Source organism: Gossypium raimondii, chromosome 4, assembly GCF_025698545.1.
Source record: "Gossypium raimondii isolate GPD5lz chromosome 4, ASM2569854v1, whole genome shotgun sequence".
In the NCBI taxonomy this organism is placed as follows: domain Eukaryota; kingdom Viridiplantae; phylum Streptophyta; class Magnoliopsida; order Malvales; family Malvaceae; genus Gossypium; species Gossypium raimondii.
This window is the reverse complement of record NC_068568.1, coordinates 44,702,747-44,719,923: the sequence shown is the minus strand read 5'-3', so window position 1 is coordinate 44,719,923 and position 17,177 is coordinate 44,702,747. Positions and strand designations below refer to the sequence as shown.

Here is a 17,177-nt window from a genome sequence, read left to right as displayed (position 1 = left end):
ACATGCCACTGTTATGGAAAGGCTGGGCATATTAGACTGCATTACTATAGGTTGAATAATGATCGAAGAGGGAGAAATACCAGGGATGTCCCATCTCATGTTGACACATCTTAAATAATAATAATATCTTGACAACAATAAGTATGGAGCAAGAAGAATGGTAATTTTGTATGTCATTATAGTGGTGTTATAGGACACACTAGACCTATATGTTATAAGCTCCTCAATGATTTGAGATTGAAGCAAAATTTAAATGTTGCATAAGGTGTTCCAACAAGGCAACCCACAAGTAGAACAACTTATAAGAAAGTGTGGGTAAGAAAAGATCAATCACATATCAGTTATGAAGACCAACAAAAGATTGATGCTCGAGTGAACTATAAGGTTATAACATGTATAAATCATAATAAAAAATTTCAACCTTCATGAATACTCCATCAAGGATACTTGGAAAACTCTATGTTGTTCCACAAGTTACAACTCTTATCGATGATGATGTAGCACCTTGTTTTTTAAGAAATTCATTAATTATGTAAGGATTCAACAATTTTATAAGAAATTCAACAATTTTGTAAAAAAAAAAGGTAATTTACAAAAGGGTTAAATATAAGATTAGTACCTGAACTTGTTCACTTCTCCCAGATTGGTATTTATGATTTTTTTTGTCCCAGATTGATACTCGAACTTTTTTCCGTCCACTATATTGGTACTTGACACTAACGCCGTTAAATTTTTGATGACGTGGTAGCACTGGCCAATTGCGCCTTGCCATGTGGCATCCTATTATACCTCATTTTTATTATTTTTATTCTCTCATTTTCGTTTCTTTTTTATTCTTTTTTTGGGTATTCTTCTACATCTTTCTTCTGTCAACCCCCACCCCCAATTTTTTTTTTCCAAATCCCTAGTTTACTCCATGAAATCGAGCTTAAAAAAAACATGTTTGGCTTTCTTTAACATTCAAATTCTAATCTTAAATATAGAATCCACTAACAAACATATTAAGTAAGATGCCATAAAGGGGAAATGATAAACCAAATACATCTAAGAGAAGTGGATAAGTTGGGGTACTAATATTATATTTAACTCTTTACAAAATTATAAATGGGGTAAACATTACAATGTTGAGAGAAAATTAATAACTTTATAAGAGGTTCAATGGATGGGTTGATATGGAAGTTTCCATGGACGAGTGATTCAAGGATTTTAATAGGGTTTCAATTTCTAGAAGTAATTTCTTTATACAGTTCTTAAACTACTTATAACATTTATTTTAGGTTTGGTAGGAGTATTATTTTTACGCATGTTTTAATATATGCGTTTACAATAAACTAATGCAATTGGTAATATTTAACTACTCTCATGACTTATTTTTAACAAAGAGAGAAAATTCTACTTTGAAGAGATCTTATTTTTATAAGAGTTTTTACTAATATTTTAATTTTAAATTTAAATTTATATAGATTATTCTATATTTTATGTCTAACTGTTATAATAATATGCAATAATTTTTTTCTAATATTATTACACTAACAACCAAACGAGAAAGCCATCTCCTTATGACTTTTGAAGTAATAAATTTAAGCAAATAAAAGAAGGAGATTAAATAGGAAGAAATTGATAAGTAAAGGGACTATGTTAGGAATTTGAGTAGAAATAAATAAAGAAAAGGTAAAAAGGAGGGGGTGATTCACGCGGAGGAAGATGAGAGCCAACCCCATTGCCAGCTGGCTGTCGGGGAGGGGTCACCAGATTCCCAGCACGTGACTGACCACCTCCCCCACCCTCTCTCCTCCTACCCTAAAAACTCAGAAGAAAAAAAGCCATTGGTTTCTTCAATAGATCAAACAAAAGCAAGGAAGAAGAAATAATTAATAAACGACTACACATCGCTTATTTAATATTAAAATCCAAAAAATCCCATCCATCGCTCTTTCATTTCTCTCTCTTTCATTTCCTCGTTCCCTTCTCCTTTAGGTTTGCATTCTTATTCTCACCCTCTATTATTTTATACATATAATAAATAAATTATCAGTATCTTTCTGGCTGGTGCTGAGTTTGTGTAGAAGAATGCGTGATTCGAAAAAGATGGGGCTAATTCACAAACGGATGGGTTGAGATTCAAATGCCGTCGGTGTCCGATTCAAATGCAGGGATCTGCTGGTGGTAACTTCGTCATTTCAATTTCTTCCTTCCTTTCATTTCACATCCGTTCAGTTTCTGTTTTTATTTTCTTAGTTTTACAGATTTAGACGCGAGCTATTTGCGATTGAATAATCTATTTTTTCCGTGTTTGGGCTGGAGCTGGATTAGATTTTGTAGTCGATTAGGGAAAGACCAACCGTTTGGTATTATCGATTATCGGTGATAAAAGAGAGTCGGATTCAAGTGTAATTTTTTTTTTTTGAGAATGCGATGCTTATTTTGATTCGTTTCAAGTATATGTCTAATTGGGTTTTTCTGTTAGTAGATCTTCTAATTTGATTTATAATTTTTCTTCGTTAATCAGCTTTATTTGTATTTTTGTTTATCAGATTATTAATCATTTGAGAACTCCAATTGCTTTCCCAAGTTGGAATGAATATTTTTTTTTTAGTGGGTAGGAATTAGTGGGGATCGACTATTTTATGCTGAATATTTGTTGGTTGGTGATCTTTATATTGGTATAAAATGATTTATTGGATAGGCTGGCTGATATGCTTGTGAAATAATAATTTTTTGGATTTTAATAAGACCAAAGGCCTTTTAAGGGAAGTTTGAAGACATTATCATTGTACTCTGCTTTGTCTTGGCTTCATTTGCTTGTAGGTGTTTCCCCTTTAATAATAGGTGCTACATCTTGCATGTTTATTGAATTCAGAAGCAAAGAATTTTGCCCATTTCGTCTAATGATCTGTTCTCTTCAGGTCTGATGGCCTCCAGCTTGAGCAAGTCAGTACAAAAGAAGCTTGTCATCATATGATTTGTTTCCTGCGAACTATTCCTAGATTTAAAATATCTTTTATGGGTTGAGAAGTAGGGGCGAATATGGTTTTGCATTTTAAATACTTAAGGACATGGAAGAGACACGAGATGATGCTGGTCCCGAAGAGCAAGGGCATTCTAATGCAACATGGTGGTCTTCAGATTTTATTGAAAAATTTGGTTCTGTTTCTTTAGGTTCTCATGAAGAGAGTTCAAGTAATAGGGAATCGCCTAGAACTTTTGAGCAAGATGGATTGTCATCTCAGACAGCATCACAGATTTTGTGGAGCTCTGGAGTGCTTTCTGAACCAATTCCAAACGGCTTCTATTCTGTCATTCCGGTGAGGATATGGTACTTTGTGATTAATTGCACTGTACTAGCTGCTCAACTCTTCTTGTTCTTTGATTGAAATTGAGTTTCATATGATAATGGCTTCTTGCTTTCTTCCCCATGTTTATTTTCTTCTTATTTATACTGATGTTTGATAGTTAATTTTTTTTTTGTAGATATTTTCATATGATAACGGCTCTTGCTTTCTTCCCCCTCATTATTTGCTTCTTATCTATTTTGATTTTTAATAGTTGTTTCTTTTGTAGATATTTTCACTTTAATCTATTTGTTAATTTGAAAGCGCTTTCTATTGCTCTCCACCCTCCTTGTTCAAAGATAGATGTTCATCTTCATTTTGTGTCTTATTTAGGATATTATGATGACATTTGATGGGCTTATTTAGGATATCTATTGTTGGATTCAACAAATTTCCTCAAGCATATCATGATGAGTCAATGATATAATTTGAAATGAATGGATTTTTTTGATTGATAGATTCATTAAGGTATTACCACTTATTTGTGGGAATGCTTAGTGATTATCACTATAGATACATTTACTCAAGTATTAACCACTTGTTTGTCTAGTTGACACAAGTTGATTTAGTGATGTTGTTTGCTGATGTTTTGGAATAGGAATATGCTGTGTTAAAATGACAGAGCAATGATATAAAGATTTTGGGTTAGGTGAGATGTAAAAGAGAGGTTGACTCAAGTAAGGTTTTTGACTTTTAACTGAGGTGGTTAAAATTCATTCATTAACGAAGAAGGCTTTTGCTGCAAGTTTCCCCACTCTGGTTTTTATGTTGTGAGGATCAATTGAGGTAAGGGGGGGCTGATGTGACATTTGCTTCAAAGTTTATGAAGAGCCATCCATATTTGATAATTAATCTCTAAAGAATTTCAGATAATGAAGTATAACAGCTTTTTCGAAATTTTTATGGTACCTTTGATCTCGAGTAAAATAAGATGGTTTTGTGTTTTCTGATTCATTATTGATACTGGGCCACTTCCGAAGTGTTTCAAAGAAAGTTTTGTGATGTAGGTCAGCTTCTGGCCTAGATCAACTGAGTCTCCATCACTCTAATGAAAAAAATCAAACATGAATCATACACCTTAAGATACACAGAAGGAAAAGATAAGGGGGGGCTGATGTGACATTTGCTTCAAAGTTTATGAAGAGCCATCTATATCTGATAATTAATCTCTAAAGAATTTCCGATAATGAAGAAAAGTATAACAGCTTTTTCAAAATTATTATGGTACCTTTGATCTCAAGTGTTTTCATCTATAAGGATTTAAACTTTATTTATGAGGAACAGGATGGATTTGATTGGATTACCATTTTTTCTCGAGTAAAATAAGATGGGTTTGTGTTTTCTGATTCATTATTGATACTGGGCCACTTCCGAAGTGTTTCAAAGAAGGCGTCTTGTGATGTAGGTCAGCTTCTGGCCTAGATCAACTGAGTCTCCATCACTCTAATGAAAAAAATCAAACATGAATCATACACCTTAAGATACACAGAAGGAAAAGATAATTTTTCAGGTCCTTGTATGCCCAACATTGGATAGACTAGAATATGGAGGGCTGTAAGCATTTTCAGAGCACATGTTAATATCAAAATCTTGTTAGTGTGTGATGATAATAGGTTTCGTTTTTCTTAAGAATGAAAGAGCGCATTTGCATCATCAAATAATGAAACAGAGCACTTCAATGCTTCTATGCCGAGAAATGTGATGGAATTTTGAAGAAAGGAAATTATTTCTTTTTGTAGATTTGATGGTTATTTACTTGTAACTGTACTCTGCCGAGGAAAAGGTAATGGCATAAAGATAGAAATTAATTGCAATTGGTTTATTGGATAAAAACTTGTTATTGAAGGAAAAAAGAGTAGCTACCTCTTTGTCCTTTATTGTTCCGTTAGCAGATATTTTCTTTACACTACTCAGGAAATGCTTTTTATCCTGGCAAAGAAATCTGGCTAGGAATCTCCACAAAGGATTCTGTAAATTCCTTGAAATGTAAAATCAGAATATATTTTGTGCCTGTTTAATGCTGTTACTTGGATGATATATGGTTCATATGGTATACTGGCAATAACAAATGCACGATTTCTGCACTTAGATTTTCATTTGGTCTTGTTTCATATGATTGTTCTTAAAGTTCAAGTATTACTACTCACAGGATAAAAGACTTAAGGAGCATTTTGACACTATTCCTACATTGGAAGAGCTTCAGGCATTGGGTGGAGAAGGTTATAGAGCTGATATTATTCTTGTGGATACTGAGAAAGATAAAAAGCTATCCATGCTGAAGCAGTTGATTGTGGCACTGGTTAAAGGATTGAATTCAAATCCAGCTGCAATGATTAAAAAGATCGCCGGACTGGTGAGAATAGTTTTATTATTTCATTTCTTCTTTAGCCGATCTTCCTCTGGCCGACGACACCTAGTGTTCTCATTGACTGTATTTCAGATTGTTTTGTTGCCTTGTCAATAGCAATATATGGCTAGATGCATCTATTTAATGCTGTTCTTGTTATCAGATAAATTTTCTTTTCTTTGCTTTTGAAAATAAAGTTTCTTTTTGGAAGCACACTATGTCAGTCATTCATGAATGACCTTTATCTTGTGAGCTTTTAAGGTGCCTGCTATTTGACATATTATGTACAAAAGTTTCCTACTGTACCACTTTTAACATATTTCAGCTTCTTCTAGTGATATTGGTAACAAAAAGAAGTGTTATATCCCTTGCACTGCATGCAATTTGCTACTGATATTTGCTAAATGTTAAGTAGTCTGAAATAAATATGGCCTGTAACATGCATGAAAAGATTTTGTAAGGGAATTTGTAGGCTAGAAGGTACATAACAAAATGCCTGTTTCTGTTTGTGCTTGCCCATGGAATCAAATTTCTAAATTTGAAATTTCAGTAATTCCAGATGTTGATAAAGTACCTTCGTAGGTCTTTATATAGTTTAATTTCAGTTCTCTGCGTTAACATGAGAAATAAATAGGATAAAACCTATAGTCAATGCTGGCCAGTTTTGCCCTTGAACAATGGGACAAGGTAATAATGTCATGTTCTTTGTTAATCTGTCTTCTGTACTCATATTCCCTATGTTATTCTGACTTGGAGGTGAATGTCGGATATGGGTATGCATCCGATACAAAAATGCTTTTTTTTTTTTTCTAAGTTTCTCCACATAGTTAGAATCATACCCATACCCATGTCCAGATATGTGTCAGATATGGATGTTGGATGTGTATATATGTTGGGAAAAATGAAGAGTTAGAGCAACATAGCGTATTCCTATTCTTTTCAGTTTTAATTTGGTTGTTTATAATGATTCCTGCTATTTACCTAGGTTTCTGATTTTTATAAACGTACCACTGTGGAGAGTCCAGCAAAAGCTGTACTAGATGAAACCTCCCACATGCTTGAAAATCAAGGTGTCCAGTTGCTGGGGCAAATAAAACATGGTTTGTGTCGCCCACGAGCCATTTTGTTTAAAGTTTTAGCAGATACTGTAGGGCTTGAAAGTAAGCTCATGATGGTAAGCTCTTCTCTTTCCTCCCTCTCAATTGTCTGGTTAGATTAAATGATTTATTTCCTCTTCCATATATACCATATATCAGTTTCAAGTTTCAGACTGTGTGAAATTAGGTTGAATAATATAGAAGATTTTCCAAGGCATTCTTGATTGTTGGTTGTCAGATCTTTGACTGAAAGGCTGTGCCAATTTCCTGTGTCATTCTTTCAGGGTTTGCCAAATGATGGGGTTATTGAGTGCGCAGATTCTTATAAACACATGTCTGTGATAGTTGTGTTAAATTCTGTGGAGCTATTAGTTGATCTTATGCGGTTTCCGGGTCAGTTGATACCTAGATCAACAAAGGCTATTTTTATGACCCATATTTCAGCAGCAGGGGAGAGTGATTCTGCTGAAAATGATTCCTGTGATTCACCATTGGAGCCAAATAGTCCTCTCTATGGACTTTCTGAGAAAGTTGAGCCTGACAGGTCAGCAGATGACATTTGACACATTCCAATATTGCACATACTATCCTTTTGAGCGTGTTTGACATAATGTACTAGGTCAGAAGTGTTTGTGAGATTGTTTAGAAAGATAATATATTTTGATAAGTAAAATATTATAATTCTAGTTTGGGTTGCTGCAGTGCTGAAAAATTGAGAACCTTCAGTTCCATTCAAAATTAGATCAGGTCTTGTGACATCTCACAATCTATGAAGCACAGAAACTTCTGTCAAGTGAGCATCCAAGTATCGGACACATTGTCAACAGCATGATAGAATACATATCAGATGCGAGGACACATCAAAAAATAAAAATAAAATAAATGGCAGAAACATGTCAGGATACAATTGGACTTGTTTGGACTTGGCTTGACATGCCTAGAAATGTGATGAAAATCTTTTTCTTTTTGCAATTTTCCCAAATTTGGAACTACAATGAGCAATTTTTTCTGAAGGAATTTAATTTAAAATTTTTGAAAAGCTATTTGCATATTAATGTTTAATTGAAAAATATCAATTTTACTATTTTATTGTATAATATTAGATAAAAAAAATTACTTCCGAGTCTTGTCATACCTGTGTCTTAAATTTTTAGAAATTGCAATATTGCTGTTTCTATGTTGTGTCATGTCATACCCGTTTTATCTGTGTGCCTTTGCTTCCAAGCTCACAAGATAAGATACCTGCTTGATTGAATATTTTATGTGCCATAGCATTTCTGATAATTTCTAATTTTATATATTTACTTATTTTTCTTCCTTAGTCTGTCACATAGTGAACCGAACATTGCTACTACTTTCTGGCGTCGAAGCCGAAGAAAGGTTATTGCTGAACAGCGGACCGCCAGTTCCAGGTTCCTCTCATGCCCTTTTGTGTTTTGGATTTGATATATGCTAAAAGTGAATGGTGTAATCTTATTATTATATGGTTTGTGTTTTATTATGACCGGATATTCTTGTTGGTCCCTGCACTTTTTATTAAATAGTTATAGATGGGATGCCATAGCAATGCAGTGGTGTAGAACAGGTTGGAGAAAGAGAATACAATAGTAATGTATAGGGAAAATCGGAGGTATGTGGCAACAAATCAGGTGAAATGAATGGAATGGGAGAGGAATAGAAGAATTAGAGAATAGGGAAGAAACTCAATAGGAGAATATCTCAACATTGGTCATGGTAAACCTAATTGACCCTATTACAAAGCAGAATACCAATATCACCCTAAAATCCTGATACTTGGAAAATAATTAAAACTAATAACTATATAAATAGACAAGGTAACCTAAATCTATATAAGGAGGACAATAGAACTGAACGTTTATAACAGAATTTGAGGCTAATTCATGTTTTCTCCTGCATCATGTTGGCAGTAAGTTGTATTAGAGTATGTGTTAAGTAATTCTTGCTCTTTTAAATTTTTAATGGCTTTGCAGTCCAGAGCATCCATCTTTTCGAGCACGTGCAAGGTCCAAGCTAAGCGGCGATAGGAATTCACATAGAGATTTTGGTGATGATATTGCTGCATCAAGGTTCCTTTTGATTGGATTCTTTTTCATTAAATATAATCTACTTTTTTATATTCAGAAATTGGTTCTCATGTTTCCTAAAAAACATATATTTGCCATCAGTAGTGATGATAAGGCTGCAGTATGCTTGTGTCTTTGATGTCAAAACATGCAAATCTCCATCCTCCATCCTCCCTCCCCCAAACTCTTCCGTTGCTGCAAAACTTCTTTCATTTGGGTGTTAGAGTTGGATGTAGAGAGGATGTGGAGCTGAGTTTGGAGTTTCCTTCAAACAGATTTCTTACCATAACTGTATTTTTATTCATCATACCAGTATTTCAAGATAAATACTTGTGCTCTGTGTAGAGGCATTTGTTCAGGTAATCTGGTAGTGTTATCTTGCTTTGCAAGCTGGTGATGTTCTGAATTCAAATGTCTGTTTTTAGTTTAACATGCTTACCTTTGCTTTAATGAAAAGAATGTTCTGGTCTAATGTTAATCTCTTTTCATTCCCTTTCCCGTGTTCTGTAAATTAACTTTAGAATTAAAAGTCAAATTGTTGACAAATTTTAGTGCTATCTTTGAACTGTAGATCTAGCTATAGATCAGATGGTGCATCAACATCTGAAGCTCGTAGAATAAGAAGAAGAAGCATTAGCATGACTCCGGAGATCAGTGATGATATCGTAAGGTTGATTATTTTTCTTGTTAAGAGTTATGACTTTGTCTTATGCTTGACTGATCTACTTTCTTTCTCCCACTCATTTTCCTAGCATTTCTGTTTTTCTTCTGGTTCTAGTATTAAGATAACTCATTTCTATTTCCAAGGTGCCTTCCCAGATTTTCTTTTTAGTTTAGCTCAACCATTCTGGGCCTTAATTAAAATGGATTTTTAATTTACAATTCACTAAAAAGAAGGGCCAACAGATAGAAGTTTCTTTGGAGCCTTGAATATCAATAACTTCCTTAAAGGTGCTAATATGTTGGAAATCTTTTAAATGAACTTCATCTGAACTGCATAAATTGATGTACTCAGGATTCTTGCTGTGAGTAATTAGATGTGATTAAGGTTGTCAGGTTCTAACATGTACCCTAGAGTTTCCGGGTCATATAGTTTGTGCAAACTGGAAATCTCTTGGACATTTTTCTTACAGCCAAAAAAAGGTGGGGACAGTGAAAAAAATGTGGATATACAATTCTTTTGTTAGTGGGGAGGGAGCACAAATTTCCTTAACTCTGGTTTGCTTGTCTACAATTGTGAGAGATGGTTCAGTGATAAATCTTAAAATTTAAGCCATCCTGCCTTTGACCCTTCTTTCTTTTTTCTCCAAAATGTAGAAAAAGAAAAATAGTATGTATCCATTTGATCAAATAAAAATCTAATTGATTGCTGATTTCTTGCAGTCTTAAACCAGTGTATTGGGAACATATTTGCTTTGCGTATTGCATTAGCTCAGGCTTATGTTACAAACAAAATTAGTAGTATAATGAGGCACATGGGTCTTGCTGTTATGGCCTACGTAATTATCATGCAAGTTACACAGTTTCTTTTTATGCAATGTGTCTACTAAGTATTAAATCTAGTGCTACCAATCTCTTTAGATTGACCCTTCAATTTGCATAATTTTTACTTTCTACAGCTAGAGTTGTTTTAAATTATGCCAGTTAAACAAGTTATTCTCCAACTTTTGAGCCCTTGAAAATATTCAACCAATTTAATGCTATGAACTTTGAATTTATCTCTTCATGTTTTCCAGTTCGCTCTTGTCATAAACCTTCTTACCTTAGGGTTCCTTTAGCTTTAGAAAGTGTTTTCTACTTTCTGTTTCCCGTTAGACTAGTATGATCATTGGTCAACAAGATAAGGTAGATAACTACATTTGGCAAATTGGAACATTGGTTTTCCAACATGGTCAAATAGTTGGAGCAAATTTATGTAAATCTCCTCTTTTGCAGAAAATTGGTAAACAAAAATTTTCATATTTGGTTATTATACCCTTATTTGATTTATTTCTTGGGTAAAACTGGAGATGTCAAAGGGAAAACATTTTCTAAACAGACTCTAATCTTCCTATTTTTTTTTTCTCCTTTATTCTCTTCTTTTATATAGAAGATATTAATTTGTCAATTGCATCAAGTATTTTTATTGCTTTGAACCCTATGTAATGGATAGAAAAATCTAGTTTATCTTTTTCTTTTAAAAAGTTATTCATGGGTAATAGCTTTGGAATTAATCATAATTATCCTTGTCAACAACCTTTTGTTCTAGTAGCGAGAGGCTTGTGTGGCATGAGAGCTTGGGTTCAAACCCTAGCATCCCTAACCCCTATTATCAAATGAACCAAAAAACTAGTCTCTTATAGGCTTCATATGAAGGTTGCTTCTTGCTTTTGTTCATATTAATTTTAGATATTGAACTGAACAATTAATATTTAAAATGACCTTGTCTAGCTGTTTACCTTAGTAGACTTTTAGTTTTCAATCCACTAATATATTTTGATAAAGCATACCAAGTGATGCCTATATTTATTTGTTTGCTCCTTGGTGTTACCTGAACGTGCATTTTGCTGCATATTTTCTGAAACTTTTGAGATATTTTTTGTGGCAGGGCATGCATTCTGTTATGTAGTTATTTAACTTGAATTATGTCTGTATTGTTTCAGGGCTGTAAGAGCTATGAATGAAACCTTGAAGCAAAATCGTCTTTTGCAAGAGCGCAAGGAAGATAGATCTTTTTCCCATTCTTCAACTGATAGGAGTCCAGATCTTCAGGAAAATGTACGTCTTTTTTACAAAAAATTTACTTTATCATGGTGGGATGTTCTGCTCTTGCACAAGTCTTTTTCCCTAGCCCTTCAAGAAGGCAAACATGCCTTTCACCATTTATGCCCATACAGTTACATTTATTTCGCACCACGGTCAATCATTTCAGGAGATGTTGTTTAATGGACATAATATGAATCTCACTTGATAATTACAGTTTTGGTTTTGTTTTAAATAATTGCATTTTTTTGGGGATTGTATCTATTGTTATATTGTATTTGTTTCTATTTTCTGATATAATCATTTCGGGTTTAGAATTTTATATATGACTGGTGGGATCCTTTGACATTAGTGTAAAATTGAAGTAGTTTTACACATTCTCATAATTGATTATATGAATCATGTTTTATTAACATTGATTATGCATGTCGAGTTTTGAGTAAATAAAATGTCTGTGTTTGATGTAATAGATTCCTACCATTAAGTATATGTAGTTTTCTCAATCAATATTATGGAGTTATCTAATTGATTTGAAATTTACATGCATGATAAATATCTAAATCCAGCAGTTGATTTGTTAAAATATTAATCGTATAAAAGTTATGAAGGTGTGTAAAACAAGTACAGTTTCATATTAGTGTAAATGGATCTCTTTTCTCTCTCTCTCTCTCTCTGTATATATATAGACACACACACGCACATATAAAAGAAATTGACTGTATTAGCTTAGACCTCTAATCAGTTTGGGACTCCTTAGTTATAGGGAAGCTTGCAGTTACTTTTGCTGCTATAGATGTTGGAAAATTCCTTTCGACATGAATTATATTACCTTAAAATGTGGAGAGGGACAAGAAGTGCTTTTTATCTTCTCTGTTAAGAGTCACATTTTGATGATTGTTGCTCTGATGCCTTACCTGATTTTTGTTTGTTTCTTATCTGTTTCTAATGTTTGTAAAGTTAGAACATCAACACAGGAAACTTTTTCCTCTTGCACATGTTTATTTCCCTAATGTCATAAATTTGTGCTACTGGTTTTAAAATAAGAAAGTTTTACTCTGTTTTACCATTTGCACAGTGCGAATATTCCATAAACGAAGTGATTGCAATAGAACTAATCTATGCACAGATTATATGCAAATTGCCATAAAATAGTTACATTAACTTTTGTTATTTTCTTTTTTTTTTGGTCTTAATTCCACAAAATCTTTGTTTAGTGGCAAGGCTTTAAAACAGAAAAGTGGAACATGCTTTCCTTTTGAGAGGATGTGGTTGCCTAATACAATTAATAGGTCATTGAAGTTTTCTTCTTGTTCTCTTAGGCATCAAACTTCCATCTTGATGGCCACAATAAAATTGCTGGCGGGAGCTCTGCATTGTATAACCTTTCTAGGGACGAAATAGATTCTCAAAGAGCTATATCACTGCCATCATCTCCGCATGGCTATAGGAGTCGAACTTCAGAGAGAATTGGAGTTTCAGGCTATGTAGCGAATGATGAAATGGTAGCAACATGGAATAAAATTCTTGAATCTCCGATGTTCAACAATAACCCTTTATTACCTTACACTGAATGGAATATTGATTTCTCCGAATTAACTGTCGGAACTCGTGTTGGGATAGGTAAGCACTCTTCTCAACTTTCTATGGTATAATTGCTATGAACTTATCTGCTCCTGCTTCATTTAGATTAATGCATTACATTTTCTTTCTCATATTTCGCAGAACAGTTGCCTCTTTTTCTTTTTTCTTTCTTTCTTTCTTTCTGTTGGGTTGTTTGTGGGGGACTGGTATAGAACAAAATGCTAAAGCACTGGCTGTCCTAAATGCTACTTTAAATGCAGCAGCATTTGAATCAGACGATAATGCCAATTAAAGGTTTCTTTAGTTTAACTTTGAAATGAATGGTGACATTGATATGATGCTTACAGAAAATTAGATTGAGAAGATACTGATTGTCAAAATCAATTTCACGAGAATGGTCAGGAATTAAACTTATAAATACTAGGCATTTGAATCAGACGAATATTAGAGAAACCATTAGACTGATGGTTTTATCATGTTTCAGAGTTATAGGCTAAATGCTGTTACCTCACTTTAGTGAAGTTTAATCTTTTTTGCCTTATATTTATATAGGACATCTCCACTCTTCATTTTAGGTTGGATGCTTAGTATGATATTTAAGTACATGGTCTTTGTTAACCTCTCAATTGTTTAATATGTGACCTTTTTTGTTTTTTCGCTAGTTAGGTTAGTTGTTCAATTGGTATTGCACTTGAACTTGAATCTTATGTGGTGGTATCCTGAGTCCTGAACCTCTTCTTTTCTTTCTGGTTGCTTTTTTTATTCAAGTTGGGCCTTCTCATCTATTGTCAATTGTTTTCTCCAGTTGAATGCATAAGAGAGGCTATTTTGTACATCATTAATTTTCAAATTGGGTTTTGTCTTTGTATATTTATGCATGTATGTATTTTTAATTTTTGTATGCTTTTGGACAAAAAAGAGAGTGTCATCTAATTTTTTCTGTTCATTTTGTTTACCCCCTTTTTTGAGGTGTCAGTTGTGAAGGTTATAATATGAGACCATATAAACAGCAAATTTTAATCATATGCTTTAATAGCCTCTGCAAACCATATCAGAAAACCATATGAAAAGCCATTGGACACTGCTTTTATTGATTTGCCTGACAAAGCATTAATATTTTGTGCTTAATCATGCATAGAAATACCATCTTTCTAGAAAACTCTCACTGAGCAGGTTGTATTTCTATCAACATTTTGTTGTGTTTATCGTCCAGGGTTTTTTGGAGAAGTCTTTCGGGGTGTATGGAATGGAACAGATGTTGCAATCAAGGTGTTTTTGGAGCAAGATCTTACTGCAGAAAACATGGAAGATTTCTGCAATGAGATATCCATTCTTAGGTATCCTTTTGTCCGTATGTTCAAAGTTATTAATGTTTTCCTGTTTAAATATCTTTCTGATAATCCTTGATTCAACTGTGTTTCTACATGTTTGTGATTCAAGCCGACTTCGACATCCCAATGGTACATTTCTATGGCCTTCTCTAGAATTTTAATTTTTAGGTTTGTCTGGGATTGTCTTGTAGTCCAACCGGAAATAAAACAAACGGAAAATGAAGTAAAATAAATAGATGAACACTGGCAGTGTGTCTTTAGTAAGTTACCTCATATATGCAAGATTCCTATTGAACCATAAGAAACATTGGCAAGTTTGCTCTGTTTCATCATTAAGTAAATCAAGGAGTTCTGCTTGTTGCAGTTATCTTGTTTCTGGGTGCATGCACAAAGCCACCACAGTTGTCGATGATTACTGAATACATGGAGATAGGATCGTTGTACTTTTTGATCCATCTGAGTGGTCAGAAAAAACGATTGAGCTGGCGGAGGAGACTGAAAATGTTGCGTGATATCTGCAGGTTTGTTAGGCCTGTGCATCAATTACAAAGTTCCTTTCTTTTCCTTCATATTTGAAAGGAATATAGTGCAATTAAGAAGATTTTTTCAGAAATTTTATATTTACACCTAGAGTCTGAACATTCAAGTACTCAAGCTTGTTGAGTTCGTAGCAAAACAATTTATTTTCAAATATATTTGGACCTGTATAATTAGGTTAATTGGTCATGTTGGGAGGAATGAACTGATGGTATTTGCATGAATAAATTTTTTTAAGTAAAACAAAAAATGTGATGCTGACTAGATTTTTCTCTTTGTTTATATAGGGGGTTGATGTGTATGCATCGGATGAAAATTGTTCATCGTGATCTGAAAAGTGCAAATTGCCTTGTGAATAAGCACTGGACTGTTAAGATATGTGATTTTGGTCTGTCCAGAATAATGACCAGCCGACCTATGAGAGACTCCGCATCTGCTGGAACGCCTGAATGGATGGCTCCTGAGCTCATTCGAAATGAACCTTTCACTGAAAAATGTGATATTTTTAGCCTTGGAGTGATAATGTGGGAACTTTGTACTTTAAATAGGCCATGGGAAGGTGTACCACCAGAAAGGGTATGATGCTGTATGCTTGTTACTCGGTCATTCTCAAAACATGAGTTTACCTTAAATATATATATATTTCCAATATTGGAAGATATATACTTATTCATTTTGCTATACTGGTTCAGGTAGTTTATGCTGTTGCAAACGAAGGATCACGGTTGGAGATTCCCGAAGGTCCACTAGGCAGGCTAATTTCAGGTACACAAGACAATGTTTTCATTCATTTTTACCGGATTTTTTTTACTTATTGATTTCATGGACCACATTTGGGGGGTGGTTGAATTTGTTGGGTACACAGATTGTTGGGCAGAACCGGAAGAGCGGCCGAGTTGTGGGGAAATACTATCGCGCTTGCTCGATTGCGAGTACTCTCTCTGCTGATACCATTACCATTCTGTTTGTATAGAAAACCTGGTAGAGGTGTTAACAGTGTTGTCGGCTTTTCTGGTTGTATTATACTTTTTTCTTTTTGTTCTTTCTATAATTTTCCCGGTCATTCTAAAAACAAGATTTTCTTTTAGAGTTTTTCATTCTCATGTGGTGTGGTAAAAAAAGAAGAGGAAAGTCAAAAACTTTGTAATTTACATCTTCTCCTGCCGGTAGAGAGGGTTGGCAGTATACAAAGATGAAATCCAGACCAGCTATGAATCTCTGCCATTTTCTTATAATTAGTTTTTGTTTGTTTGGGTACATGCTATGCTTTGCGGCGACTGTTGAAAGTAATCCTGCAGTACTGGGCATAATGTGGGTTCAGTTTCTGATCCTTATATGATTTCAATGGCTGGCGGCCCTGCACTTGAGTATCCAAATGTGTTTAAATATCATGTGAGTGAGGTTTCAATTTTAAAATTTTAGTTTGGGTTTTATTTGAATATGTATTATAGTAGTAAAAGAAAAAAAGGAACTCCTCACAATTCTACTTTGATATCTTATAAGAATCTACAATCTTTTGCACATGATGCAAAATGCAATTTGTTTTCTTTAAAAGACTGCAATGCCAAATAAATTTTCCTTAAAAGATAACATTCTTCTTAAATATTAGTATATTTTTATATAGTAAATTAAACGTTAAACTGAATTGATAAGAGGAAAATAGATAGAGATCCTCACAATTAGAAGTTGCCTTTTTTGCCAACTGAAACAGGCAGTTACTACTTTTTTCCGTCTGCAAAACCAAATTGCCTCAGAAAACAACAACCCAACTCTAGGCCACTTGTACCCACCACACAACAATTCTCCCACTGAAGATGAGTTGGAACAACCAGAGAATGAGAACTGTGTCTATGACTATGATGATCATGCTTCCGACTTTAAATCACAATCCATTACTAACGCCAATAAGATTACCCCTCTTTGAATTCATTCTCCAATTCCGGCACTTCATATTTTAAGGTCTCATGGCAGTCCCGAGCAATGCTCGTTGACTCATTTAAGCAGGTTTGCCGTGCAAATAATGCATCATCTGTTGCAATGAGGATGAGGGTCTTCCCAGTCACCCTACACAACGAGGCTGGCCTTTGGTATGATCTACACATAGAACCATACCCTTCACTGGGTTG

At 34.1% G+C, this 17,177-nt stretch overlaps 1 protein-coding gene across 7 annotated transcripts; it reads left to right on the top strand.

Moving 5' to 3' along the window:
• Nucleotides 1-1,826: 1,826 nt before the first annotated feature.
• On the top strand, nucleotides 1,827-16,308 carry LOC105779748 (serine/threonine-protein kinase EDR1). Of its 7 annotated transcripts, none has more exons than XM_012603660.2 (17): nucleotides 1,827-1,977; nucleotides 2,067-2,163; nucleotides 2,907-3,305; nucleotides 5,482-5,685; nucleotides 6,665-6,853; nucleotides 7,061-7,320; nucleotides 8,099-8,188; nucleotides 8,768-8,863; nucleotides 9,432-9,530; nucleotides 11,503-11,617; nucleotides 12,922-13,222; nucleotides 14,397-14,520; nucleotides 14,624-14,643; nucleotides 14,879-15,035; nucleotides 15,339-15,627; nucleotides 15,744-15,816; nucleotides 15,917-16,308. In XM_012603660.2, exons 3-17 carry the CDS (start codon nucleotides 3,057-3,059, stop codon nucleotides 15,997-15,999), a joined length of 2,349 nt encoding a protein of 782 aa, XP_012459114.1. In that variant the 5' UTR covers nucleotides 1,827-1,977; nucleotides 2,067-2,163; nucleotides 2,907-3,056; the 3' UTR covers nucleotides 16,000-16,308. The 7 variants fall into 7 exon arrangements, with proteins under 7 accessions (XP_012459114.1, XP_012459112.1, XP_012459111.1 ...); XM_012603658.2 differs by having other exon boundaries at nucleotides 2,067-2,166; XM_012603661.2 differs by having other exon boundaries at nucleotides 1,844-1,977; nucleotides 2,070-2,163.
• The last annotated feature ends 869 nt before the right edge of the window (nucleotides 16,309-17,177 follow it).